This window comes from Kwoniella botswanensis, chromosome 3, assembly GCF_036426115.1.
Source record: "Kwoniella botswanensis chromosome 3, complete sequence".
NCBI lineage: Eukaryota > Fungi > Basidiomycota > Tremellomycetes > Tremellales > Cryptococcaceae > Kwoniella > Kwoniella botswanensis.
Window position 1 is genome coordinate 598840 of NC_088601.1, and position 26307 is coordinate 625146.

At 44.5% G+C, this 26307-nt stretch overlaps 10 protein-coding genes across 10 annotated transcripts; 4 read left to right on the plus strand and 6 right to left on the minus strand.

Moving 5' to 3' along the window:
- Positions 1-110: 110 nt before the first annotated feature.
- On the minus strand, positions 111-4372 carry L199_008109 (uncharacterized protein; the record flags this gene model as incomplete). Its single annotated transcript, XM_064893792.1, has 7 exons — positions 111-2270; positions 2325-3029; positions 3101-3225; positions 3318-3564; positions 3711-3833; positions 3908-3987; positions 4048-4372. 7 exons carry the CDS (start codon positions 4370-4372, stop codon positions 111-113), a joined length of 3765 nt encoding a protein of 1254 aa, XP_064749864.1.
- A 449-nt stretch (positions 4373-4821) lies between these two features.
- On the minus strand, positions 4822-6716 carry L199_008110 (uncharacterized protein; the record flags this gene model as incomplete). Its single annotated transcript, XM_064893793.1, has 9 exons — positions 4822-4918; positions 5012-5178; positions 5254-5350; positions 5417-6013; positions 6096-6148; positions 6206-6310; positions 6367-6494; positions 6560-6573; positions 6640-6716. The coding sequence occupies 9 exons, from the start codon at positions 6714-6716 to the stop codon at positions 4822-4824; spliced, it is 1335 nt and encodes a 444-aa protein (XP_064749865.1).
- A 1136-nt stretch (positions 6717-7852) lies between these two features.
- L199_008111 (uncharacterized protein) lies at positions 7853-8522 on the plus strand (the record flags this gene model as incomplete). The annotated part of the gene is made up of 4 exons (XM_064893794.1): positions 7853-7861; positions 7975-8058; positions 8229-8293; positions 8447-8522. The coding sequence occupies 4 exons, from the start codon at positions 7853-7855 to the stop codon at positions 8520-8522; spliced, it is 234 nt and encodes a 77-aa protein (XP_064749866.1).
- Positions 8523-9015: 493 nt separating this feature from the next.
- On the minus strand, positions 9016-14445 carry L199_008112 (transcription elongation factor SPT6; the record flags this gene model as incomplete). Its single annotated transcript, XM_064893795.1, has 12 exons — positions 9016-9221; positions 9301-9610; positions 9674-9813; positions 9886-11065; positions 11128-11304; positions 11359-11961; positions 12020-12352; positions 12412-12557; positions 12614-12770; positions 12838-13599; positions 13658-13784; positions 13841-14445. The coding sequence occupies 12 exons, from the start codon at positions 14443-14445 to the stop codon at positions 9016-9018; spliced, it is 4746 nt and encodes a 1581-aa protein (XP_064749867.1).
- Positions 14446-14938: 493 nt separating this feature from the next.
- L199_008113 (uncharacterized protein) lies at positions 14939-16279 on the plus strand (the record flags this gene model as incomplete). Its single annotated transcript, XM_064893796.1, has 6 exons — positions 14939-15089; positions 15165-15256; positions 15333-15479; positions 15564-15663; positions 15757-15967; positions 16072-16279. 6 exons carry the CDS (start codon positions 14939-14941, stop codon positions 16277-16279), a joined length of 909 nt encoding a protein of 302 aa, XP_064749868.1.
- Positions 16280-16609: 330 nt separating this feature from the next.
- On the minus strand, positions 16610-18619 carry L199_008114 (uncharacterized protein; the record flags this gene model as incomplete). Its single annotated transcript, XM_064893797.1, has 12 exons — positions 16610-16637; positions 16690-16710; positions 16783-16850; positions 16918-16992; positions 17196-17501; positions 17604-17785; positions 17861-17958; positions 18024-18118; positions 18179-18229; positions 18293-18352; positions 18459-18524; positions 18599-18619. The coding sequence occupies 12 exons, from the start codon at positions 18617-18619 to the stop codon at positions 16610-16612; spliced, it is 1071 nt and encodes a 356-aa protein (XP_064749869.1).
- A 417-nt stretch (positions 18620-19036) lies between these two features.
- Positions 19037-21673, plus strand: L199_008115 (uncharacterized protein; the record flags this gene model as incomplete). Its single annotated transcript, XM_064893798.1, has 10 exons — positions 19037-19461; positions 19532-19598; positions 19655-19743; positions 19836-20193; positions 20317-20572; positions 20714-20863; positions 20942-21081; positions 21169-21232; positions 21301-21423; positions 21519-21673. The coding sequence occupies 10 exons, from the start codon at positions 19037-19039 to the stop codon at positions 21671-21673; spliced, it is 1827 nt and encodes a 608-aa protein (XP_064749870.1).
- Positions 21674-21933: 260 nt separating this feature from the next.
- Positions 21934-23038, minus strand: L199_008116 (uncharacterized protein; the record flags this gene model as incomplete). Its single annotated transcript, XM_064893799.1, has 4 exons — positions 21934-22400; positions 22498-22594; positions 22685-22790; positions 22920-23038. 4 exons carry the CDS (start codon positions 23036-23038, stop codon positions 21934-21936), a joined length of 789 nt encoding a protein of 262 aa, XP_064749871.1.
- Positions 23039-23354: 316 nt separating this feature from the next.
- Positions 23355-24839, minus strand: L199_008117 (Sua5/YciO/YrdC/YwlC family tRNA threonylcarbamoyl adenosine modification protein; the record flags this gene model as incomplete). Its single annotated transcript, XM_064893800.1, has 1 exon — positions 23355-24839. One exon carries the CDS (start codon positions 24837-24839, stop codon positions 23355-23357), a length of 1485 nt encoding a protein of 494 aa, XP_064749872.1.
- Positions 24840-25321: 482 nt separating this feature from the next.
- Positions 25322-26247, plus strand: L199_008118 (uncharacterized protein; the record flags this gene model as incomplete). The annotated part of the gene is made up of 5 exons (XM_064893801.1): positions 25322-25367; positions 25449-25554; positions 25637-25755; positions 25885-26111; positions 26188-26247. The coding sequence occupies 5 exons, from the start codon at positions 25322-25324 to the stop codon at positions 26245-26247; spliced, it is 558 nt and encodes a 185-aa protein (XP_064749873.1).
- Between the last annotated feature and the right edge of the window lie 60 nt (positions 26248-26307).

Here is a 26307-nt window from a genome sequence, read left to right on the forward strand (position 1 = left end):
CGTTTTTACAAAACAGAACAAGTAGAAAACATGATCAAAGCCCAAGAATTATAACAAAATTAAAAACGTCAGGTAGTCCATTCTCCATCCACTACTCTCTGATGATTCGATTATCGCCAGGTTTTCCTACCCATCGCTCCACCCTGTCTTAGACTCGCTCCTACCAACTCATCTTCATCTTCCCCCATGCGCTCTATCTCATTATTCCGAGCTAAGGAAGAAGCAATTAACCCGAATAATCCCGTGCCACCTCCTTGAGTTGGGATCTGAGAAGAGGTGGATGTAGAAGTCGATATAGGCGAGACGATATTGGTTTTCGTAGGTGATATTGCTCTATCCCTTAACAATGACGAAGTGGTAGTGGATATGGATGATCGGGTGGAAGAGGTAGATAATGGTATAGGATTCGGTTTATCTTCTATGTTACCCATCGCACTTTGTGTGTTGTGACCATCTGGATTCACCGGTGAAACTTCCTCATTTACTTCTGTCGATCCTCTAAAATCGTACCATCTTTTCGATAGGCTCTGCAGCACTCCTCCCCCTCCTCCTCCACTATACGGAGGTGCTCTGATCGTAGCTGTACCGGAACTATCTATAGAGTTGATTGACTGACTGATGAATGTCGATCTGATACTCGAATCTGACAATCCCCTAGGTCTAAGGGTCCTTTCCAACAGCGGAGGCTGAGGTTCATACGATCCACTAAGTATCACTTCATTATCTTCAGCCAGAGTAGAAGTCGAAGGGTCGATGATTGCATCCACGACAGAAGAGATCTTCTTTCTTTCCTCACTTCGTTTAGCTTTTATGGTTTTATCTCCATTACCACTAGTATTGCTAAACACATGCGAACTGACTGATCTTAATGTTCTTTGACCACTTGAGACACCAGGGGCTACTCCATTACCTATGACGGTCCATGCTCCATCAGTCGGAGTGATAGGTTTCTGAGCACCCGCAAAGATACCTAAAAGTTCATTTCTATTCGCTCGTGATTTTGATCGTCTGACTGTACGGATCGTAGGAGGTACCAGCGAATTGTCCGATCCTGTGGCTGGTGAGATACTCCTATCTTCATGTTGGGCGGCGATCGGTGAGGAGGGTAAATCGTCGATCACCTCCTTGTTGGCCGTGGTGAGATTCGCAGGACTGGCTCTCCTCACTATACCCGTCCCGCCAAATTCGACACTGACATGCGTAGTAGTAGCACTAGCCGTAGCTTGTTGTTTAGGTGCAGCTTTGACAGGCATGTTGCTATTAGGCTGTAGTCTACCCCTCTCCAATCCCTTCTTGCCATGTGAGGTGGATCCTTCACTCGAATGATCGTTTTCGGCAGGAGTTACGAAGAATTTCGTTATTGGAGCTGCAATCCATCCTAGTCCAGTACCACCTCCAATTCCAGTCTGTTTGCTTGATTTACCCGCATCGTCTACCGAGTCATCTTCCCTAAACGCAGCTTTCTGTAACTTCTTGCCTAGTGATGGGTTGATTGTGATATCGTTTACTATAGCTTGTAAGTCCACTAAATCCGTAAACACATCCTTGAATAATCTCAATAAAAGATTGAAATCTTTTCTGTCGATCCCACCAGTCAAAGCTGAACTTGGTATTCCTCTAAATTGATTTCGTAATTCAGATACTTCCTGCTGTAAAGATCTCATGGTAGTTTGAGATAGATGTCCGACATCTCCAGGTAAGTTGTGTTTCTTCAACCGTTTATTCAAGGTAGGTACGTCCGCATCCCTCAATCTAGCCAAGATACGACTCATATGCTCCACGACCACCAATAAGATACCAGCTCGATTATCCTGTATGGAGGAAGTTTCCGAATGATCTTCCGATTGAGGGATCGGTGAAGTCCCCGTAGAGGTTGAGACCATACCTTGACCTTGAGCCGAAGTAGGTTCCCTTCTTTCTGGTTCTGGGTCCGTTGAGATACCAATATCGACTGGTTCCGTCTGGACTCCCTGAGACTTAGTCAGAAGCAACAATGTCTTCCTCTTGGCTCGTTTGGGACTGGTATTGGATACTGCTGAATCCGACATCGGTGAAGGATAATCATCAATGATTGTAGTACTTGCGTTGGGTGAATATTCGGTAAACTCATTTGGAGACATGGTCGATCGTCTAGCTAACATCAATGAACGTCTCTTACGGTTCTTCTCTGCCGCTCGGAAATAGTCTGTACCAGGTGAGAGGGGTTCTTCGGTTATACCTGATATGTCTTCACCTGCTGACCATTCTGCAATGGGTCCAACTCCCTGCGACTGTGAGAATAACCAAATCAGCGATACACCAACCAAAGCAACTGCCCAACTTACAGCATAAGATCTTCTCGACCTTCTATCTGTATTGGCGCTAAAGCTTCTCGCAAGCGAAGGTCGAACTTGATGTCCAGGTTTTGTCTTCGGTACGCCATTCAGCACATAACCAATCCCACCACTAGGCGAAGTCCGGAATTTTGGACTTTCTCTTCCAGAAGGTGGGCTCAGTATTCCGATTCTGGTTGTACCATCTTCATTCAATAGTACTCCGCCAAATTCACCTATTGGACCCATACCCAATCCGGGAGACATGAGAGCACCATCGGCAGCCGTCGAGGAAGAGTTGGAAGTGAATGAAGCAGCCATGGACATCTTCCTATGATGCTCCCATGCGCTCATCCCTCCCGTTCTCGAAGAAGAAGCTACGCTCATTCGATTCCATGATCCCCTTTCACCATGTCCAAGAGAGATGACAGGACTAGATTCGGTCCTCGAATGATTCGAATGACCTGATCCTAATTCGCTAGCTAATCTTGTGGGTAATCGTTCGAAAGGTGACATCCTTCCTACACTTCCTATCGAGGCCCTTAATTCTTCTACTTCCTCTTTCAACATTCGTGATTCGTCTCGACTTTCCGCTAGGGAATGTGTCAATTCGGTCACATCATGTTTCAACAGTGTGTTGGTGGCTACCAGATCTTCCAAGGTTTTTTGGTATTCTGGCATGTCAGATGGTGACTCCGTGCGGAAAGTTTCTGATAACTGGTTTGATTTGGTATTTATCAGCTAATCAGGTCTAATAATGCAATACCCGCTTCCATCAGCTGACTTACCTCGCTGTGTAACACGCTTAATCTCTCTTTGGCATTTGCCAGTAGATCCTGAGCATCTTTGGCTCTAGCTTGCTTGATTTCTTCGACTTCTTTGTTGGCAGATTTGAGTTGCAGCTCCAGCTCGTCTATGGTATCCAAGGAACAACATTCAATATCAGCATACCTACTCGAGCTGAGCATTTTCACATCTCAGAAGCAGAATAGTATCAGAACTCACCAATCCTAGCTTCCGCTCTCTTCCTTTTCCTCAACTCATCCCTTGTTTTCTTGATTTCCATCTCCATCAGATCTTTGACATCTTCATAGTTCTTTTCAGATTCCAATAGCCTTTCTTCTATCCCTTTCCCACTGGCCAGAGCGACTTTCTGCCTTTGCGAAGTTGTCCTGAACGTCGTAAGTTCCGAGCGTACGTGAGTGAGAGATTGTTGAGTCAGAGTTTGGGTGTGCATAGCTTGGGTATAACGCTGCATGGGCGTCAGCGTTGTCATCGTACACCACGAAATCTGGACATCCAAGAAACTTTGTTGGCCAAAGGGTTTAAGAAAGATAAAGACAAAGCATTGAGAGATGATAGTGGGAAGATAACGCGTACAATTAAAGGAACACTTACCTTTTCCAAAGCTTCATTCTTCTTTGATACCTCTGCGAACTTCTGTAGATGTTGTGTATTCGCCTTTTCCAGATTATTCACTTTCTTCATACATTCAACCAGAGCATTGCGTTTCACTTGAAGCTAATCCAACGAAACGAGATCAAAGTTCAATTCAGTCAATAGGCCAATCTTGGACAAGGTGTTTAGATACTCACTTGATTCTCATACTTTTCTACTTCCCTTTGATGTTTACATTCTAGAGCTTCATATCGTTGCAGAAGAGCGTTGCCGATTTCTATCCATAGAATTGAATTAGCTCTTGTATATGAGTGTGACATGACTAGATGGGACTAACCACCACTAAGTTTAAGTTTATCTTCCAACTTCTCCCTCTCCCTCAAGCTCTTACATATATTCCCACTATTGTTCGAAAGACTACTTCCACAACAACAGACTATTTCTACCTCGGTGTCATTATCATCTTTGATATTCGTCAATTGCTTTGATAATCCATCGAGAGTCTCCGCCGTCCTCAAGAATAGAGATGCAGATGGTGATTCAGGTATGGCAGCAGAATGGTATGGAGATAGGGTCTGTTGATCCGTCTGGCTTGAAGTGGAAGATGTTGGACTAGATGGTGAACTCGTTTCGTGATGATGGCGACGATCTTGCTCGTCCATCGTGATTCGTCAAAACACCACTAAGAGTGAGTGGAATTTTGCTTCGTTATGATCATGTATGTAGGTCGTCACGGAACTCCTGAGAATGTGAAAGTATGTGAAGATGACAGAAGATGCAAGTCAGAGGTAAGGTTATCCAATTGAAATAATTCAAGTGAACTAACTGGTCATGCGATCGATGCTACAGGTGTTTGTGATTTGTTTACATGTTTTTTTTTTCAGGTGCGGCTATGGTGGCTCAGTTCTGGGCAGTCCCATCCATTGAGTCATCTCGTCATTCTCCCATTCAATTGCCATGCATTCATTACTCATCGTCCATCTTCACGTGCAATCCATGCTTGTATGTATATCATAGACATCGTTCATTTTCATGCATATATACAAGTCCGTTGCTCGATTCTTTTTAGTTCGATACCTTGTGAAAACATCAAAAAGCACTTCTGGGAGGATTAGGCTCTAGCTTTGGTCAAATCTGATCCGAGGGAATAACCAGTCACTTTCTCCCAATCCATCTTCTGCCTCGTCACTGGAAGTGCACGTCGAAGGCTGTTATATAGGTCAGCATCTATACATTCTCTGTAATCACCGTGATGAGGCGAAGATGGTTGGGTTGTCACAAAAAGACAAGATATGACTTACGCTCTGAAGGCTTTGTCGCCCAATTCGCCATACACGTCGTTCAGTTCCAGATGATAGGCAGTCTCGATTTTGGAAATGGTAGTAACAATCTGACTAGCTATTGATTGACCGCCGACTTCTTCGGTGGGAAGTGGGAAAGATGCGGAATGCTTGGTAGCGAGTTGGACCTAACGAGCAGACCTATTAAGTAAAGCCTCCAGGAAAAGGCTTCGAGGAAGTCCCCGACCGTAAGAAAAACTTACATTACCCTGCTCATAATAGTGCACATCTACGTTGATGTCGCCATTGACCTTTCCAGAAGCCTTATCAACAACCCACTTCGTCCTCCATCGACCGGTCCTATGAGCAACCCAATAGTATCAGTTCCATGAGACCCTTGATGGACAAAAGACAACATCGACTTACCAGAAATTGTTAGGATTGTACTTATTCCCTACAATCTCCAAAGTGTATATAGGATTATCTATCTTTTCCTGTTTTCTCTCTTCTATCCCTCCTCCAACCGGCTCTTTCTGTTCCTCGGTTTCCACAATGTCTTCGACAGCAGTTGGGGGTGTCAGAACCTTCTCTTCTTTCCCACTATCATCTACTTCGGTGACATCAGGTCTCGAACCCTCTTTAGGAGTCTTCACACCTTCTTCCTCCTCTTTAGCTTCTTCTACCAGTTCATCTAATTGATCCAAACTCTCTGGTCTGACCAGTTCATCTTTCTTATCCACGTCTAAGTCACCGGTTGCTGGAGTAGGAGCAGGTTCAAGATCACCTTCGTTCACTTGTTCGGTAATCACATCTGTTACTGGTTCTGCTGTCCCTTCTGCAGCGGGATCAGCCTCTGCGAGCTGAGTGGTGGATGGTGATCCTGATTCTGGAGCAGAAGCTTGGGTAGAAGTAGGAGCAGGGGGAGCAGGTGGTAAGAGTGGGTGCTGAGAGCATGATACGGATGATTGTCCAGATGGGAAGTGATTCTTGGCGTATTTAGCCAATGATTGTGAAAGAGCAGAGCTACCAGAAGATGAACGTTAGCTCAATTAATTCCATTCGACGGGGTGTACAAGAGCTAGCTGAAATGAGTCATTGGACATACCGGAAAGATTCCTCCTCCTCGGGTAATTCATAAGGTTGATAATCCGATATCGCCTGTTCGTCATCAGCTGACACATCTCTGAACATGCTATGGAAGAGAAAGGTACTCACCAGTGTGATATGATCAAATACAAAGCTCCTCTTTCCCACTGCATCTACATACCGTTCTCTATCGCCCGTCGTTCCAGGCAAGATAGTAGCTTCCGATAAGATAGACTGTGATTACACCATATAAGCTGTTCGGTCAGGATACTATTACAGGCCAAGCTTACACTGTGGGCTGGTACTCCTTCAGTAGCAGCATGATCTACCACATGAAGTTGAGCTAAGTTGTATGCCTTCAACGTTGGTAGGACGTGGGGCATGAGGGCCTCATCGTCGTTGATTATCGCTCGGATGTCTGTTAGAGTGAAGCAACTCAGTATTCCATCAACGGACGACCAGAAGCAGTACATCTGCACATACCATTGATTACATCACTGAGATTTTGCGTAGACAAAAGTCAGCTATCTGTCGAGTATAGCAATATAATGACAATAACTCACTTGATTTCGCCTGGAGGAGATTGCTCAACAAACTTCGCGGCAAGCTTGCATTTGTCTTCCAGCGAGAGCTCCGCCATGTTATCGTCGTTGCTAGACTACTCAAGGATCTTCAAATCGTGGATTCATGTAATGTGAATCGATGATATATATCGTTCATCTAATGAGTTCTGTAGTTGCGGGAGCGCGACTGATGACGCACGGTGGTGGTACCGGGGTAAGACACGATATTGCGTTATCTTGCGATGAATTCACAAGCTCAAAGATGGCTGTCTTACAATTTGAGCTCTCCAAGGGACCTTTCATGCCTCTCGGGTGCATACCCACTCCGAAAAGAATGCTTCTAAACTGCATAAAGACTGGTAAACCGACGTTTCCGCTGTAGCCAAATTAAAACGATATATATCTGTCTCATCAACTGAAAGTTGAGAGCCTGTGTGGCGCAGTGGTAGCGCTTTCCACTCGTAGCGCGGTTTTTACCGTACAATGTTGACGGATGGAAGGGTCCCGTGTTCAATCCGCGGCGGAGGCATAGTTTTTTAGCATATCTGTTCGATAAAAGAGTATCTTTTGCTCACCTCATCTGATGTCGCAAGAGCCGAGTATAGGTTATATTCTTCTGCTGTGCAACCAGAAGTGATTCGCCTCTCTACTTAGATGCATTCTCATTCTCATTATCAGAATCAGAATCATTGTCATGTTCACTAGCACTCGCCGGGAGAAGTCTCATGCGCCGTCCACTCGCCTTCGCGGTTCGCGTTCATCTTCTGCCTTTCAGGACTTCCCAGATCCCTACTTGATAGGTAGGTACTTTCGGTTACCGTCTGTTAAGACCCATATGTACCATGATGTACACAATGTCATCCCCCTGTCGAGCAGGCTAAGGAAATAAGTCTTACCCGATGTTCATAATCATCACGAAAGAAGAAGTCCAAGTCCGCTTCATCTTTTTGTGCTCTTTCGATGGTCATCTGCATTGCACTCCATTTTTTTGGAGGGTTAAAGTGAAATAATCTACCACCGCGCCACATTCATATATACCACCATACAAAATACCAAAACCAAGGGCAACCTAGGACAAGCATGATTTGTTTTTTTTTCTTCGACATACTTTTTCTTCGTGACATCTATTTGTCGATCATTCATCCTCGACTTTTATAAATCGCTCAATTTCATTTCGCTTTTTCGCTCGTCTTCTTTTTCAGGTCAAATCACAATGGGTAACGTGAGTAGAGCTGACATGATGTGTCCGCTTCACGCCTGCTCGACATCTCGATCTGATTCCCGGATATCCACTCGTACAATCGCTGATCAACGTTTTACATCTCATTGGTATAGGGTGCTAAAGCAGCTCACAAGAGAGAAAAGGCAGGAGCCAAGGTAGCAGGTAAAGGAGAGAGTTCTCAATTGAAGTCCAACGCTGTGAGTCGATGTACCTGCTTCGTGGACCTTGGTGTTGCTTCCTCTGTGTGGTTGAGACCCTGGAGTACACCTTGGCTTCTTAGCTTTACAGCCCTGATGTTACTTGTCGATTTGAATACATTCTCAAGGACCAACCACTAATTCAGTTTCTCCTGAATTCAATCATATAGGCCGCTCAAACGATCCAATGCGAAACTTGTAAAGCTACTTTCCAGGGAACCTCCAAACAACCTCAGTGAGTGGTCGTTCCTCTCTCCTACCTCTCACACTTCCACACTTGCTCTTATCACCTTCCAATTTCTCCTCAGAATAGAACGCACCTCTATCATACAACCCTGTGGGAATGTTGACTAATTATATGTCTGATCTGTTTGTTGTGATTGTACAGACTCCAATTACACGTTGATAGCAAACACTCCAAATCGGATTTCAAGACCTGTTTCCCAAAATTCGTCGCTGCTTAATCCCAACGTGAATTTATCTAATCATACTCGGCTGAGTATAAATTCTTTTTCTCGTGGATGATCCTTCGAGTTTAGTTGTTCTATCTTTATATATCATGGGATGAATGTGTTTCTATATTATTCTTCATCGATCACGAGAACCTTGATTGAAGGAATAGCCACCATGAACGAAGTACCCTTTGAAAGAGAATTAAGTGAGACAAGATGATCTGATCACCATGACGATGTACTGATGATGCATAAATGGACAAAAGTATGTATGATACTCATGATCTATTTACTTTATTGATTGACAAGACGAACAGGTTGAATTGTTATACACTGAATTATTGAACTATGCAAAACCGTCAAATCAAACACATTACTGAACTCCCAAATCTTCTTTCATGATAAAGTCAATCTTGGACTAATACCTCCCACCCTGTCTCGCTATCATCGCACTGTTCAAACAATGTCAGCGACTATTCCCTCATGATACGAAAAGTCAAGCCACTCACGCTCTATCAGCATTCATCCCTGGCGCTCCGGCACTAGGCCCAGGTGCACCACCAGGTGTCATACCGCCATAACCCTGTCCGGGAGGCTGACGTCCGTACCCACCTCCATTCGAAGGGGGCATCCCATATCCTGCTTGAGGTGGTGGTCGACCATAGCCGTTAGAAGGCATTCCGTATCCCTGTTGGGGTATCGGTGCGCCATCTAAAATCGATCGAAGGATCAGCTATGACTGCTTCCTTCCTCCTACTCGAGGCAAGAACATGGTGAAAATGCGACTTACAAGGATTAGGAGTCATCCCAGGCTGCTGCATTGGCGTCCTACCCATCCCCTGGAGTCCACCAGCAGCACCAGGCATAGGTGTCCTTCCACCCAATGCAGGTGTCCTACCTCCTAAAGCAGGCGTTCTACCACCAGGTGTCCTTCCTCCAGGAAGAGGGGTCTTACCCAATCTGATACCAGGTGTCTTTCCTCCACTACCTTGTTCAGCGAGTCTAGCGGAATACTGCAATTTGAAGGCATTACACAATTCGGTCACACCGGGCACTTCGGCGTTGTTGAGTTTGTACGCTCCAGGAAGGACTTGGACGGGCTAAAAACGAATCAAACGTCAGCATCGGGCGTTATACATACCGCGAGAACGACAAGAACATACCCATGTTTGTATCACACCGCCGTCCCTCGTCGACTTATTCAGGAAACACAGTTTGATATAACCAGGTCTATCCGAATCGATCGAGAATCCATACATACTTCTACCAGGATGAGCTTGAACGTAATTCTTCAAATACGCCTCTGCACCAATTACGAACGAGCCATCATCAGCCTCTCTCCTTCAACAAAGCTGAAATAATGGACGTAACTTACCAAGATCATCTTCAGGTTTGTATTTCTCATGTAATTGCAATTCATCCAATTTCCTTGCCATTGCTTTAACGTGATTTATGATCAACTCATCTAAATCCGAATACGAATATCTACCAGCTACTCTCAATATCCTTCCGAGGGAATATTCATTCGGTTTATCGATTTCCTGTACATCAATATGCTGATAGATATCTTCATCGACTTTCCACGTTACTGCCAAGTGATCTGATCCCTTGGACGAAGGTCTGATAACCACATCACCACGATGTTGCGATGCTAAGAATTGTTCCGCCTGTCCGGAATTCATAACATGCCAATTAGGATGATTGACCACACGCTTGATCTTTCCAGCTTGTCGTCTTTTCTTGGCAGCGGCCGCGTCTTCCGCTGCTGATTTCCTTACAAGGTCGTTGTAGGGTTCATCTCGGAATGGAGGAATGAAAGCTACTGCCTGTCGTAAGTCCGATGCTCGCGTTGAGATCTTCACTTGGAACCGATTGGGTTCAGCTTGAATGACCACCGCTTTAACAGCTTGACGAGGCTTGAAGAACTCTTCGCAAGATGTCACAGGTGGTTGATCGTCATCTGCTACGTAGTCTCGTTCTAAAATAGCGTCCATGCCTGATTCCAGTTGACAGAACACCCTCGCCGACAAAGCTTTACGGACAGTTGCAGTGACCTTTAGACCTCTACCAATCGTACGTTCAGTCTCTCCCGTTAACATAGTGACTACTTCCCATTCTGACGGTACGTAGAATCCAGGCCTTCGATCAGCTCGATATCGGATAAGCTCATTGACAATTTCTCCCAGAGTATGTCGTTTGTTCCCTTCTCCTTGACGCTGCAAGTTGAATGCGAAATCATCCAAATTCAATTCACCAAGTTTTTGAGCTCGCTTGTCATCTAACATAAGAGTCTGCACGACCTCAGACTTGTGTCGATCGGTAACGTCTTCAACATCGAGATCAAGGGCATCTTGACACATCTTTTGAGCGAATTCATAATCTTCAGGATGTATTCGAGTCATATCCAATGGATCTGGCTGTTCTTGAGGGTTTTCAGGTTCCAGCATCATATCTTTGAGATCATTCTCGATAGTCAGGAAACCAGCAACGTTCTCAAATATTGTAGGACCGAATAGACCAAGATCAGAGAACGCCAGTCGGTTGAGGAGAGAGCCCTGACAAAGCATGATAGGTGAGCATGAGCGTTGCTACCGTAACCCAGCAGAATACCATTTACCTGCTTATGTATACCATGTACCAAAGCATCTGCTTTTCTGGGTCCAAGGCCAGAGATGAACGGTAACATTGACCTCTGATAAGCATCTGCTACACAAGAATTGATTTCTATACCCATGAAACAGACAGAGTTGACCAAACCCCTTTCGAGGTGTATCAACAGCTTTTCAGGATTGATCTATCAATGACAGTCAGCTGAGCTCGCATAAGGATGGAAAGACGAGGAGCTTACCAATTTCTGATGATGTTCCATGAAAATCACCGAAGCTATCTGTTTACCCAACTTGGCATAGGCATTGAGTGGATTCTGAGTGTATCTAGCCAGACCTAAAGCGTATCGTCCATTCAGAGGTAAATTCGGGAACTCCTTTTCAGCTTCTTCCGAGTTCATGTACAATCTTGCGGTAGCATCGTTGACGAAGATTAGAGGGATGAGGTAAGAAGCCAATTTCTGATCGAAATCCGCCAAATCCGCTTGATACTGTTCGTATTGTCCATATGCCTCTGACACAGGTGGATTCTGCCCATAGGCTCTGATCGCTAATTCTCGTAATGCCGATGCAGCATCATCTCGTAACCTTGCAGCTTGCACGGACATTCCTCCGATAACGACAACTTTAGGTTTCCTCTTTTCCACTAGTTCCACGAAAGCATTCTTGTCCAATTCGTCCCTGAGATTATCAAATTTGGTCTGAGTCCGGATATTTCCGTCATCATCTAACATCACGGCCATGATAGCATCCCGGATTTCACCTTTACCATTGGTCAATGCTAAAACAGATGGAGTTTCGCCTTGGTCCATATCGGAAGAAGCGAACGGTCTGACGTTTACTCGCTAAGAGGATTGAACCCATCAGCAACTACCAAGCAGAGGGATGGCAGAACACACTCACGAGCTCAAGCTCGAGACGACACCTCTCAGCCACGAACTCATCCGCTTCACTCTTGAGATGCTCCTTCAACCATTTAGCCGCAGACGGTACGAGGTATTTCCTCGTCACATCTGAGCATATTTCCGCTCGTAGAGCATTCCAAGCAGTTGATATCTCTCCATAGTCATTCGATCGACAACACCTAACCAACGTTTCCACGAATGACTGCACTTGCGATTCATCTGCTTCGATGGTGATCGTTATCAAACCTTCTTCTTCGGCCTTGAGCATGTGTAAGAATTGAGGGGAATCTTTGAACATTTGTACGGGTTTACGGGTAAGGAATTTGAAGTTCTATCCGTGCAAATGAATGAGTTGATTTCTTCAGAGGAAAATCTGGACCGACGACTCACGTAATACAGGTGGTATTCATCTATTATGTTCATCCCCCTATCCGTCGGTGTTACACTTACCACACCACATGCTTCCATGAAATCTCTCGTCTGCTGACGTATAGCAGGGTCCTTCGAGAATTCCGTAGTGAGGATTTGACTGGCAGCTGTGACGAGAACAATTTTTAGATATATATCGAGCTCGAGAGGCAATAACACTCACCCTGTAAAGCTATTTCTGGTGATCCGAAAGCGGTCCCTGATCCAGAAAACTCCTCTGCCAAATCGTTAGGCAGCTTCTCTGCGTTCTTGGGCGGTATGGGCTGCCCTTCGGGTTCGTTAAACGTCGTTGCTACTTGCGGTACTGAGATGCCGAATGCCTACGAACGACGATGGAACCATTAGTTGCCAGTCTTACGAGTGCGACAGGTTATATAGCTAACTCACCTCAACCAATTTCATGATCGGTCCTGTTCTCAGATCCTCATTTTCTCCTCGTTCCGGTAATCTCTTCGCACCTTCTTCAACAGCTTCATCCTCCTTTATCGCTTTCAGATCCGAGGCATAATGGTATGACAACCAATCTGAGCCCTCCGCAGCTGATTCTACACTCATCATACATATCGAAGGAAGTAACTTTGTTGTCAGATATTCATCTTGTAAATCAGGTTTACGAGCTTTGATCTTCTCCCATGATAGTTGAGTCTGCTGATTCCTTTCGAATATCGCTCTAAACTTGATACCGAGGTTGTACAATGACCACAATTCGTCTCTTTCCAAGAACTGTACTGATGATTGACCTTGATTTTCCAATAAACTAAAGGCGTCTCTCTTGTAATGCCATAAGTAGGGTACTTCAAGGTGTTGGACAAACATCATATTTAATGCTGTTGAAACTGCATTTCTGAATTCGTTGGCTAGTTCTATACGACGAAAGGCAGCATATGGTTGAGGGTTATCGATAGTTGGTTCAGGGTATGATCCTTCTTCATGCATCCCACAGAATATGTATTGGGTCCTAAGTGATATCTTGGTATGTGCCCAACCAGCTGCCAAGTCAGGCGGAGGATATAGCGAGTCAGGAGCGAATACAGGATTATCCGATAATGTGGAATTAACAAGTTGATGTCGTTCTGGTCGATCATTATTCGCTATAGCTCGATCTTCATCTTGTAAACGACGGGCTTTGATCTCAGCAGGGTCAAATACCTATTCCACATGACTAGTCAGGTCTGCAAGCGTTGATCGTGACTTAACGCGAACTCACGTCTTCTAACCTTAGATCTTTCTTTGCTGCCTCCTCATCCTCATCCAGATCCATGCCGTCTTCACCTTCCAATGCCCAATCGTAATCTTGTCCATCTCCAAACACAGCATATATCTCATCCCACGACCTATACATATCCAAATAAATCAGCTACATTTGGGTGATTGTAAAGTTAAAGCTCACGCTCTATCGACACCTGCTAATTCAGGTTTCGAAGCTTTCTGCTGTCTTCTCTTCAATTTCTCTTCTCTCTTTCTCTCCCTTCTTTGATCTTCCGTTTCGCCCTGAGCAGCTAAATCATCTTCATCCTCTTCTATGAAATCTCCCAGATCATCCTCGTCGTCATCCCTATCCCTATCCTCATCATCTCTGAACATATCCTGTAGGGTCGGTTCACCCCTCCTATCATCATCTTCATCATCTAACGATCCATCCCTTCGTATCCTCTTGATAGGTCTAGATTGAGATGAGCCGGTCAGTCCTCTATTTTCCTGTAAGAGTTCCAATTCGTCTTCGGAAAGTTCCAAATCTTCACGTTGTCTCTCCCTCTTAGCTCTGAGCTTCTCCCTCTTCTTCCTCTTCTTGCGTTCTTTCCTACGTCTCTCCCGCTCCTCCTCGTCCTCTTCTTCTTCTGCATCGTCATCCTCTTCATCCACTATGAACCCCTCGGCTATCCTCTTAGCCTCCTCTGGATCATCCTCCGATTCCTCTTCTGACGAATCTCGATCGTCGCCATACGGTCGGATCTCCTCGCCTTCACCCTCGGGCGAGGCGGAGCGCGATGACATATTAGAGATGTTTAGGCGATTCGAAGATGTTGAATAGGGTGAGAAGGGTGTTGATAGGTCGAATTTTGCGTGATTTTGATTTTGAAAATTGCGATGCCCCGCTCGCCTCGTCGGGCTACTTGATGATGTGGGTTATGATGGTTTGTATTGGATTGTGTATGTGAATGGAAGAGAAGTATACATGGAGAGTGTTTTATAGGCAATAGATGTGGTTCTGCAGTTGAACAACACGAGACTGATAGCAGTGGTGGCGGTGATAGTCGGGATTGTGGCAATGTGGCACCGATGGCAAGGTGGAGGATGTCCGGTACCTCAATCCGAGATAACGATTAGTTAGTCGTACAAAGGAGATGAATGTCATTACAGTACTCCTTTGTATTCTATCGCTCTCCATATAGGTATATCCTTACAGATACTCGCATATACAGTCACAAGAATCATCAGAAACGGGATACGCACGAAAAGCCATAATCCTAACAACACAAAAAGCAAAATGACCCCGCCGTTACTCAACACCAAAGAAGATTATCGAAAGCTAGTCGATTCCGTCGACACTTTCTTACTAGACTGTGACGGGGTGATATACCATGGACCAAAAGTCGTACCGGGAGTCAAGATCGTGCTTGACATGTTCAGAGAGCAGGGTGAGCTGGGACTGATTCCAAGCACCAGTGCAGCATAAGCTGATCAGCTCACAATGCTTCCGGATAATCTTTTAGGTAAAAAGATAATCTTCGTGACTAACAATGGAACGAAATCGCGAAGAAAGTTGAAAGAGACTTTCGACAAGCTAGGTCTAGGAGCTACCATCGTATGTCGTCTTTAAGCTAAACCATTCACTCACATGGCATGTACCAGAATAGCTGATCTGGTGGTGACGATTGTAGGAAGAATGTTTCGGTTCAGCATACGCTTCAGCAGTATACCTAGCAGAAGTGATGAATTTCCCCAAAGACAAGAAAGTCTATGTAGTTGGTGAAGAAGGTCTGGAAGAAGAGCTGGATTCGTTCGGTATACAACATTGTGGTGGCAGTGTGAGTACCCCATTTGCTCATAGCTGTATAGCCGACATCATCATCCAGAAAACAAAGCATCTAATGGATATCGACGTATTGCAGGATCCAGAAGATAGAGAATTTAAGCCTCCTATAGTATGGGAAGATTTCAAACCTGATGATTCTGTAGGAGCCGTATTGTGTGCCTTCGATTCTTGGATAAGTGAGTATTTCATTAACCCTTTCCACTCGACAATCTCACTCACTGAACACCTTAGTAAAAGTCTTCGGCTGATGATTTTTTCGATTCCCACAGACTACAAGAAAATGGGCAAAGCCATGACATACCTCCGAAACAACCCCGAATGCGTCTTAATCCAAACTAACACCGATCCAACCTTCCCCACTCACGGTTCCCTATACCCAGGTTCAGGTTCATTATCAATCGGTATAGTTAATTCTTCAGGGAGGAAACCATTGGTAATTGGGAAACCAAATAAACATATGATGGATGCTATCTTGGCTCAGTGAGTGTCATTTACCAATACAAAACCAGAGATATTGTCTTTCTACATCATGTACATGTACACAGTAAGAACCACAGATCTAATTGTTCTTATGATTGATATAGTCACAAATTCGACCCATCCCGAGCATTGATGGTGGGCGACAACCTCCTTACAGACATTGAATTCGGCTTAAATAGCGATATAAGAACTTTGCTGGTCATGGGCGGTGTGACACCTAGAGATTCCATTTACGGCGAAAACCCAAGTAAAACTGTCCCCACTTATGTCATGGAGAGTTTCGGTGATTTGGCAGTACTAGCTGAGAAGTGAGGGATTCGAGATGAGCATTGTAAAGGGAAGAAAAGGCAATTAAAGGGATAAATCGACAAGCTACTTGGTTGGTTTCGGATACTCCCTTGGTTTACATATATTAGTTGCTTCACATTGAACATCTAGCATAGAATCAGATAGACTAGATGATATGTGTTCTACATGGACATACATGCATTGATCATGACTACCACGATGAGACATGACCGGAAACTTCCCCTTCGGCATAAATCTCAACACGCATCTATCTCTCTCCACTGGGCGATCCTCATCGATCAGGACCCTGAGATACTGGAAAATAGAAGTGACAGTCATATTCTGCGAGTCGATCTATTCGTAATCTTCGGTATAGCCAATCCTAATAACCCACTGTCAGCTCTTTTTCAACATCTTAAATATCCTCAGCTCACATATTGAATTGCTTATATACACTGATCACGAGAGCAGAGGTATCAGCATATACACAAGAACAATCCCTAGAAAATGAATTAACAACCACTCACGTCATAACCTTGGCGATGAACGCTTCGAGATGGAAGATCTTCTTTGAGCCCATCCTCATTCTCAATTCCTGAGATGATAGCTAGGTATCAGCACCAACGAAACTAAAAAAGCGGATAGCTCTCTTAATCACTCACATAGTAAGCTGCCCAATGGACTATTTGCGGTTTCAGAGCGTCATCAACTTTATCCACTATTCTTTCTGATATTGTCTGCGAAAATGAGGAGGGTCGATATCAGCATCAGATTGAACAGTCTTCACAATTAGACAATATCCATGTCATTCTATCCGGATAAATCGGACCCTTCCTTCTGCTTCTGCCTCACCCCACTTCAGTCTCAAATTATCCAACCGCTTTTACAGGAAATGATAGGATGAAATTCCAGCTTTCAGCTTTGAATTCGAATGACCCACTTTCAAAACTACCGTCGGCGGTATACAATGACTCAACAATTCATATATTTTCCCTCTCACATCTAACAGCCTCTGAGCACTTTGTTCTTGAATGATTGAATCGGCGATCTTTGAACAATAAGTTTCCCAATCGGGTTTAGCAACTTCTATATCACCTGTCAAATCGGGTTTCTGCATTTTCATGGCTTCAAACACTAGTAGTGCTTTCCTGAGGTTACCCTGGGAGGTTGAAAGGATCGATTTGGTGACTGGTGAAGGAAGGGAGAAACGTTCTTTTTTAGCTACGTGTTGGAGGACTTTGGTCATCTGTCGAGAACACATCAGATATCAGCATATATCCTACTAGATGAAATATCACATTGTAAAAGAGCACAAGGGAGGGGATAAATGGGAATGGATCATACCCACCTCATCATCGCTTGGCGCAGCTACTCTAACCAACAGGCATCTACTTCTAATCGGTGCGATGATCTTACTCGTACTGTTGGCACAAAGTATCAATCGCATATTGTTCATGTACTTCTCCATCGTCCTTCTAAGTGCCGCTTGAGCATCTCGGGTCAATGCATCAGCTTCGTTTATAATGACGACTATATTTACGATTCATGTGGATCAGTTGGATCCGTATAAGGTGCGGTGGGATAGCTGATGTGGTAAATACATACCCTTGAATCGCTGTTTCGCATTTAAATCTACCTGTTGAGTCTGAGCGATCTCCTTGAGGATATCTTGGATGACCACTCGATCGTACATTCCCACATCCCTAATCGTAATATCAGCTATTCATACGGAACCGTTTGTCAGCCAACTGAAAAGAACGTAACATACGAAGGTGTCAATTCGATATGGTAGTTCGACTGCACAACGTTCACATCTAACTTCCTGTTGGAAGGAGTGACGAAAACTCTTTGATCGATTCTTAACTGGAAAAAAAAATTGTCAGCTATACAATCTTGGAGCAAAAGGTCTGCCAGCTAGCTTACCTTCTCTACACCTGGACCATACAATTCTCGTAGTGTACACATGATCCTTGTCTACGAGTGTGGTAACTGCGGTGTCACCTCATCATGGTCACACACAATAAATAGCCAGCTCACCTTTTTACCCGCTCCTGATGGACCGTAGAAGAGGATATGGGGGAAATCGCCTGAAGCAGCCTATCAATAAATGTGAGTAAAGGAGCTGTAGGGGTCGATACCTCTGCGGTATGGGGGTAATGAAGTCGAATTCAAAGAGGGGTGACAGGGTCAAATGGCCACTTACCAATGAACGTAATCTAGAGGAAAGTTCAGGGTGATAATGCAGCTCATCGAGGGAGCGAGGTCGGTACTAGCCATTGAGTCAGCCAAGCGGCCATTGGCTATCCACTGCTGATCGGTTGATGAGATTGGCCGAATACTCACCTTGTCGACCCAGAGAGACATGGTGTGCTAGCGCGATCGGTTTATCCAAAGAGGAAGATGGTGTTGCTGGGGGGTTTCTGTTTGTATCTTCCGTTCTGTCTGGCGGTGACAAGGGATTGTATGCGTGTGATCGCTTTTACGGCGAGCTGCTTGAGGTTCTTACTAGAGCGATGGGTGTAGTCGATGTGAAGGAAGGAAGAAAGAGAGATTCTTGGACATGAAGATGAACATGATGAACATGAGTAGCTTGACGCGTACTTGTTGAATTGACAACTCTGTCAATCGAGGAATTGTGTATACAAACGTGCCTGATATTGGCTACTATGACAACCACCCAAAGAGCAATGCTCAAAATCTCATTCAACCTCTTTTGTCCCACCTATTCATCCATCACCAAGCTCACGGGGAAATACACCAGCAAGACATGCTCGACCCCTAATGGCACCTTACCAACCCTCATCCCATTCATCCCGTTCCAACGATTTCTCACCCACCCCACCCGCTCACTCGCCAACGCAATCACTACGGGCGCTCGAACTGTCCACCAACGATGAACCTCCTTTACTAGGTAGACACGGTCGATCAAACACTATAACATCCTTGGGTGGATTCGATTTTCAACACGCTCTGTTACCGCTTTCGCTGAGTGGGGAGAACGAGGATGGCACAGCCGCCAATGGTCAGATACGGCATGAGGAAGAGAGACATGTCAGTTTATTACATGGTATAGCCCTTATTGTAGGCGCACAAGTAGGATCAGGTATATTCAGTTCACCAGGTGTGGTAGTTGGTGAAGTAGGTAGTGTGGGTGCTAGTCTGGGTGTATGGTTGATGAGTGGTATATTAGCTTGGACAGGTGCCAGGTGAGTTCGCACCCTATTTCTTGTCAACTACACTCAGAGGATGATTGCTGATATTCGATTTGTGTTCCAGCTCTTTCGCTGAATTAGGCTGTGCAGTCCCACTCTCAGGTGGAGCGCAGGCTTATTTAGCTTATGCGGTAAGCTCGCATCAGGTCTTCAGCTCTTGACGAAAAGCTTATGGTACGATGAACAGTTCGGTTCTATGACTTCTTACCTTTTCACTTGGACTGCTGTCACGATGTTGAAACCAGGTAGTGCAGCTATGATAGCTTTGATCTTTGGGTGGGTACAATACAAATCACCCAACTTGACCTTTGATTCATCCATCAACTTCTAGCATCCCAGGGTCGTAGCTAATATAAGTATTTGTGTAGGGAATATATAAACCGACTACTCTCACATACATTTTCCACTCCCTCATCAACAGAAGAAGTCCTAACAGTTTCCGAATGGTCCATCAAATTAACAGCTACCATAGCCTTAATCCTCGTATCACTACTCAACATTCTCTCTAGAACATCAGGATCCGATTCGACATTGATTTTCACAACGATCAAAATTGGCGCTTTGGTTTTTGTAGCCATCCTTGGATTCATCGCTTTATTGAAAGATGGACCTGGTGAATCTTTGAGTGCGAGTGGTCTGTTCGAAGGTACGAAAAGTGATTTGAGCTCTTATGCTATCGCTCTGTATTCGGGTTTATGGGCTTTTGATGGATGGGATTCGTGCTGTGTGAGTGTGAACTAAGAATCTAAACATCTTGGACCCACTTCATCCCCTTCAGAAAGGATCTCCTTCAGATAGCGGTTCTCAGATAACCTAAATATTGAAACGTATGCTAACATGTCTGCACAGTGGGTAACGGGCGAAATGATCAACCCTTCTCGAAACCTCCCCCGAGCGATCCATTCATCCATGTCAATCGTCCTTACCTTATTCATCCTAGCGAATATATCCTATTTCATCGTGCTCTCTCCAGAGATCGTAGCGGCGAGTAATACCGTAGCGTTGGATTTCGGTAAAGCCACTATAGGTAAATTCGGGATGGTCGTCTTTAGTGTATTGGTGGCTGTTAGTTGTTTTGGAGCTTTGAATGGAGGTTTCTTCACTAGTAAGTTTGGTCATCTGATAGCACACATGTTAGATGTCGTATCACAGCATGTCATACAGTGATTTTCTGCTATTCGCATTACATTACTTGTGATGTCCAGGAAAGGATGGAATAGCTGATTTGTGACTCTGGTTGTATCAGCTGCCAGACTGATCTACGCAGCATCGAGAGAACATTTCTTGCCGTCCATCTTCTCAAAACTCCATCCTAAAAGACGAACACCAGATTATGCAATAGGTTTGCAAGCGGGTTTAGCATTGTTTTTCGTGATTTTCGGAGGAGGTTTTAGAGGTGAGTTGATTGAACTTACATAGCATTCAACTCCAAGTGACGAGGCACTAAGTAGAACTAATCAAATTCAACTTTCAGCTCTACTGAATTTCTTTTCCGTCGCATCATGGTTCTTCTACCTCCTTACTGTATTGGGTTTATTGATTTTGAGGGTAAAAGAACCTCATCTGGATAGACCATATAAAGCTTGGCTAATCAATCCCATCATATTCTGCGCAGTAAGTTTACGATTCTTTCTACGAACTACAAGGAATTTCGCTTGGAGCTGATAATAATGATGCTAATGTTGTTGATCGATGATTTAGGTAGCAATGTTCTTGCTTTTGATGCCGATCTTCGCTGCTCCCTTCGAAGCGCTTGCTGCTTTCTGTGAGCTATCACGACATCACTGCATCTGGGATATTTTGACGGCTGACGTGATGAGTATGACCGAACAGTATTCATAGGTACAGGTGTACCGATGTATTATCTTACTTCCAGATCAAGAAATCAAGCTTCCAAAGGATACAATGCAATGGACGGTGATAGGGATCGAAGTGAATTCAAGGCTACTATAAGCGGTGAGTGATTATAAACTTGGCTTGTCGGGATCATCAATCATCTTGGGAGATATGACGTGCTGATTAATGATGGGGACTTGATCTTGCATTCACAGATGCCTGGTCCAAATTCACCGAAGATCTCCATAACGTCTTACCTGATAGATGGCAATCTTCCACTAAACGACCAAATACGATAGGATCGATAAGTACAAGGGAAGAAAGAAGAGGGATGTTAAGGGAAGAGAACCTTGAGATGTCAGAGAGGTAGACAACGGATGTTTCGGGTATTTCATTTCAATCATCATGCATATACATATTAGATCAGATAGGAATGGGATTGGGCTTGGGAGATGTACATTATATTCATACAGTATACATAATTTGGGACGATCACAAAAGCAATGAATCGTCTATCAATGCTGGCGTAACAGTACCTGACTCCCTTATCTGTATGCCCTTTCAGCTCAGATATGTATTGTAGCAGACCTGAATATCACAGTTATCCGGACATGACCTGCTTCAATCCATTTACCTCCTCCCCTTACCTCTCCCTCTTTTCCCACCTCTCGCGCCTCCCCTTCCACCACCACCACCATCCCGTTCCTTAGCCAGCGCAGCTTTCTTGGTCCTTCTCCTGGCCTCCATCTCCCTTCCCTTCCTCCTCTCTGAGGCAGTCTCCATAGAAGTAGATTTCTTCTTTTCTGCTTTTTTCTTCTCACGGAGTTTCTGCAATTTAGCACTACTTGGAGGTAACATCTTGACTTTTGGTTTCTCTTTTGGCTTCTCTTTCTGCTCTTTCTGCTGACTTCGTAAGTTATCCTCTTCATCTTCTTCATCCGAGTCGTTCATATTGAAATCAGTTTGTATAGACGAAGGGTCGAAATCCTCTGTTATGGTCACAGTAGCTAATTGATCTTCATCTGAATATTCTTCTTCTGCATTTTTAGACGAAGATGGGCCTGGTCCAGCTTCATTCTCGTTATCGTCTTCATCATCTATGAATCGATAGATACCTATCAGCTGACTTCGATGTGACGGAGTAATGGATATACAGCTGTATGTGATATGAACTATATTGGGGTTGAGATTTACCTTCTTCATCATCATCATCAGATAAATCCTCCAAACCCATAGCTCTCCTTACGGATTTTACATTTTCAGCTGCTTTCTTCCTCAGATCCGCTCGGGCCTATAATCAACATATCAAATTATCAATATATAACACCGCTGTGATCCGTGGAATCTTCACAACTTATCTAGAAAAGGGAAGAAACCTCACCTCTCGACGTTCTCTCAAATGAGCTAGATGATCCCTCTCCTTGGCTCTCGCTTTCTTCTCCTCTGCTTTGGCCTTCTTACGTTTCGAGAACCCTGTTAACCATTCTCTAATTGACAAACAATCATATCAGCTTCACACTCTTTACTACATGCTAGCACCACAAGTTCTCGCAATTGCTGTTCATATATCAAACCATAGCATGGCTCAAACTCTTATTCGTGCTGGAATGACTCACCGTCTCGCTTCGTCATCAAATTTGATTTCCTCCACTTGCTCCCTCCTAGCTTTCTTTGCTCTTTGGATATAGCTTGCTCCTTCAGTCAGGAGGGCGACGTTGGATTTGGGTTTTGACATTTTGCTTTTGACTTTGGTACTGTTACAGGATTGAAGGTGATTTACTGTGTGATCACGTTGACAGATGATGATGTTGAATCATGAATGCAGACAGGTGGACAAGAGATGTCCGATGTTTTCAACTTTTTATGATCGTCGGTACTGTTCACGGAGATTCGTCACATCTCCGTCATAACCATTCGTCGTCATTGTATGTGCAGAAAATGAAAGGTAAGATGCTATGCATAGACTATTCATAAATTAGGAAGCAGGTATACAAGTATACTAAGATCTATAGTGTATATGCATTCTAATGCGACTCTAGGGGAGATGGATGTCATATATCTCCCGTGACATCCACCCAAAACGTATTCCCTTCCGCCGCTCCTCCCTGCCTTTCCCCATCCTCATCGTCCTTGACATCACCCACCACTCCACCTCCCCCAACAGCTTTCGTGACCCTTTCCATGACGGCCAGTCCCAGCCCTTCATCAGAGCATCCCTCAATCAAAATCGCATCTACACCTATTTTCCCATCTCCATCTACTTCATCCTGACTAGGCGGAATTCGTTCGAGAGTCAACATACCTGCGAATAACCTTTGAGCTGCACTTGATGCGTCTTGCCCTAGCGATACAGGCATCAAATGAGTATCTTCCACCTCATCCACCGAACTGGATAATTGAGAGTACAGAGGAGAATTGTCAAAATGCAAGACCCCTATTCTCTTTTTTCCATTTCCACTGGACGAGGAGAGTGTACGTTGAGATATCTGTCTCAATACTGCCTGAGCAGACGATTCAGCGTGTTGAGGAAGGTTATCAGGACGAGGGAATATGGTATTGGGTTTTATGAGATATACAGGAACTCGTGGTGAATAATGTCGATATTTCATTCCTGGCGTTGAAGGTGGTAGAGCGATAGATCTGACTTTATCGATCACTGATGATTCTGAACTACCATTTATCTTCGGTCCATCCTCTTCTTTGGGTATCCTCGTAAAACTTTGTTCTCCTCGCTTTGGAGACTTATTCGCTATCCAAGGTTTACCGTGTAACAATATCCTCGTTAGTCCTTCCTTTCCATCAACTCTTCCAACAACCTCCTTGATCTTCTCAATCCCCAATCCACCAGGTCTCAGTACGTCCACAATCCCTTCACCACCTTTCCTCCATCCCAATCCATTGATCACTGTACTTTCCACTCCGACCCCACAATCACCTCCATCTAGTATACATCCCAGTCCCTCTGATCCATTTAAGTCATTATACACATGTTGAGCCTGTGTCGGGCTGGGTCTTCCAGATGAATTGGCCGAGGGAGCCGATAATGGCAAGTTCGAGTGATGTATCAGTGCCAAAGCCAAGGGGTGAGATGGCATCCGAATAGCATTAGTCTGAGGAGCAGGTGATGGTGGAGGATCTATAGCTGGGAATAACAACGACAAAGGTCCAGGCCAGAATGAAGTGATTAGAGCCATGTATAGTTCGGATATCTGATAATCCCTCGGGATGACTTGACGTAACATGTTTAAGGAAGATACATGAAGGATCAATGGGTTGTCGGCAGGACGCTTTTTGATTCTGTATACTGATTGGATAGCAGCTGGATCGAGGGAAGATGCAGCTAGACCATACACTGTCTCGGTAGGTAGGGCGACTGTTTGATGATTGTGTAAGTGTCTAGAAGCGGTTTCGAGGTGAGGTAAGATAGTTGGAGGGATTTCGAATTTGGGTGAGTCGAGAGAATGGGAAGAGGACGAAGAGGGAATGATGCGGATGGAAGGGAAGTCGAGACATGGTAAGATTGGTGTGTTGGCCATGGTGGTGAGTGGACGTATGGGGGTTAGAGATGATCTGCCATAGGGACATAAGAATTAGCATCAGGCGATTGGACGGAGATTTGAAGACAGCTTACTGGATTGAGCTCCTGATGTACGCCTTTGACCTTAGGACAGCCCTTCTCATGCCTCTGCCAGGCTACTGTTGTACTTGGTATTGGGCCGATGTTGTTACGATTGATGATATTGTGATTATCTGCTCATCATCATCACTCAACTTTTTGAAATTCTAGTTCCGGCGGTAGGCAGATCACGTGACATGGATTTGACAAGTGCACTGGATGCATGCTTGTCTAATCATCCAAGCCGATGTATCTTCTCTGGATCTTCATGAACCATATGTATAGGCAGATCGACCACCAACGCCCACCAGAAATCGCTATCAACAAACTTGCCTGTCTGCAGAACGGCAAGATAATACCTTGACACCGACACATCACGTTTACCGAAGAGCTTTCGCAGACATGGCGAAGATTGTACCTCCTATGAACTTTGGATTGGTCGAAGATGGTAAGTCTCATTTACTCTCTCAAGATATCAACATCGACTGTAGTAGAAGTATGGAAATTGATGGATTGTATTTCGTCGTAGGCTTCTATCGATCAGCCCAGCCATCCGAACTGAATTTTTCATTTCTCGAAAAACTAAATCTCAAGACGATAATATGGGTAGGAGCTGAGGAACCTTCCGAAATACTGTATGTGATGATCATCTGTACGATGCCCGCTATCTATACGGGCTCACCAAACGACAAGCTGATATTCAAGTACGTCAAACAGGTTGTCTTTCTTAGATTCTCAAGGTATAACTCTACACAATCTCGCTCCTCAAGTATCGTTGAACCCTCATTTCCCACCGCCATATACGGATAGTGGGGTCGTACCTATCTCTGATCATTGTGAGTGTTACCACACCGCATCACCTTACATGATTGATTGTTCTTGACATCCTCCCTCTCCATCTTCATCCTATGTTACACTTGAATCGAACACTTCACACAGCAAATATGCTAATATTGTTATTACAGACCACCTCCCTCCCCTTCCACCTCCTCCTGAACCACTAATCATCCAATCCCTCACTCTCCTCCTCCGTCCATCAACTTTCCCCACATTGGTATGCTGTAACATGGGAAGACATCGTACAGGAACGGTAGTGGGCTGTTATAGGAAATTACAGAGATGGGCTTTGAGTAGTATATTAGAGGAATATAGGAGGTACGCCGGGATGAAAGTCAGGATATTGAATGAACAGGTGAGTGTTTAATCGACATCTTACAATGAAACAGAATACGAATGGAATAATGAGCTAATATGGAAACGAATGATAGTTTATCGAACTGTTTGATACGGATTTGGTGTCTATAACGGCCGAACAAGCTGTAGCGTGATGATTCGCACTATTCTTCAGAAGGTACCGATAATCACAGTCTAACACATATATCGCATAC